Source organism: Bison bison, unplaced genomic scaffold (genome assembly GCF_000754665.1).
Source record: "Bison bison bison isolate TAMUID 2011002044 unplaced genomic scaffold, Bison_UMD1.0 scf7180017846750, whole genome shotgun sequence".
Lineage (NCBI taxonomy): Eukaryota > Metazoa > Chordata > Mammalia > Artiodactyla > Bovidae > Bison > Bison bison.
In genome coordinates, this window is record NW_011477323.1 from 1 (window position 1) to 385 (window position 385).

General features: G+C 61.0%; 1 protein-coding gene across 1 annotated transcript; it reads left to right on the forward strand.

Annotated features, from left to right (window-relative positions):
* Positions 1–5: 5 nt before the first annotated feature.
* LOC104989082 (interferon alpha-B-like) lies at positions 6–377 on the forward strand (the record flags this gene model as incomplete). Its single annotated transcript, XM_010840644.1, has 1 exon — positions 6–377. A coding segment is annotated over one exon (372 nt), but the record flags the coding sequence as incomplete, so codon positions are not given.
* Between the last annotated feature and the right edge of the window lie 8 nt (positions 378–385).

The window sequence follows — 385 nt, forward strand, 5'->3', positions numbered from 1 at the left end:
CCCACAGCCTGGCCAACAGGAGGGTCCTGACGCTCCTGCGACAACTGAGGAGGGTCTCCCCTTCCTCCTGCCTGCAGGACAGAAATGACTTCTCATTCCCCCAGGAGGTGCTGCATGGCAGCCAGTTGCAGAAGGCTCAGGCCATCTCTGTGCTCCACGAGGTGACCCAGCACACCTTCCAGCTCTTCAGCACAGAGGGCTCGGCCACCACGTGGGACCAGAGCCTCCTGGACAAGCTCCACGCTGCACTGGATCAGCAGCTCACTGACCTGCAAGCCTGTCTGAGGCAGGAGGAGGGGCTGCGAGGGGCTCCCCTGCTCAAGGAGGACTCCAGCCTGGCTGTGAGGAAATACTTCCACAGACTCACTCTCTATCTGCAAGAGAA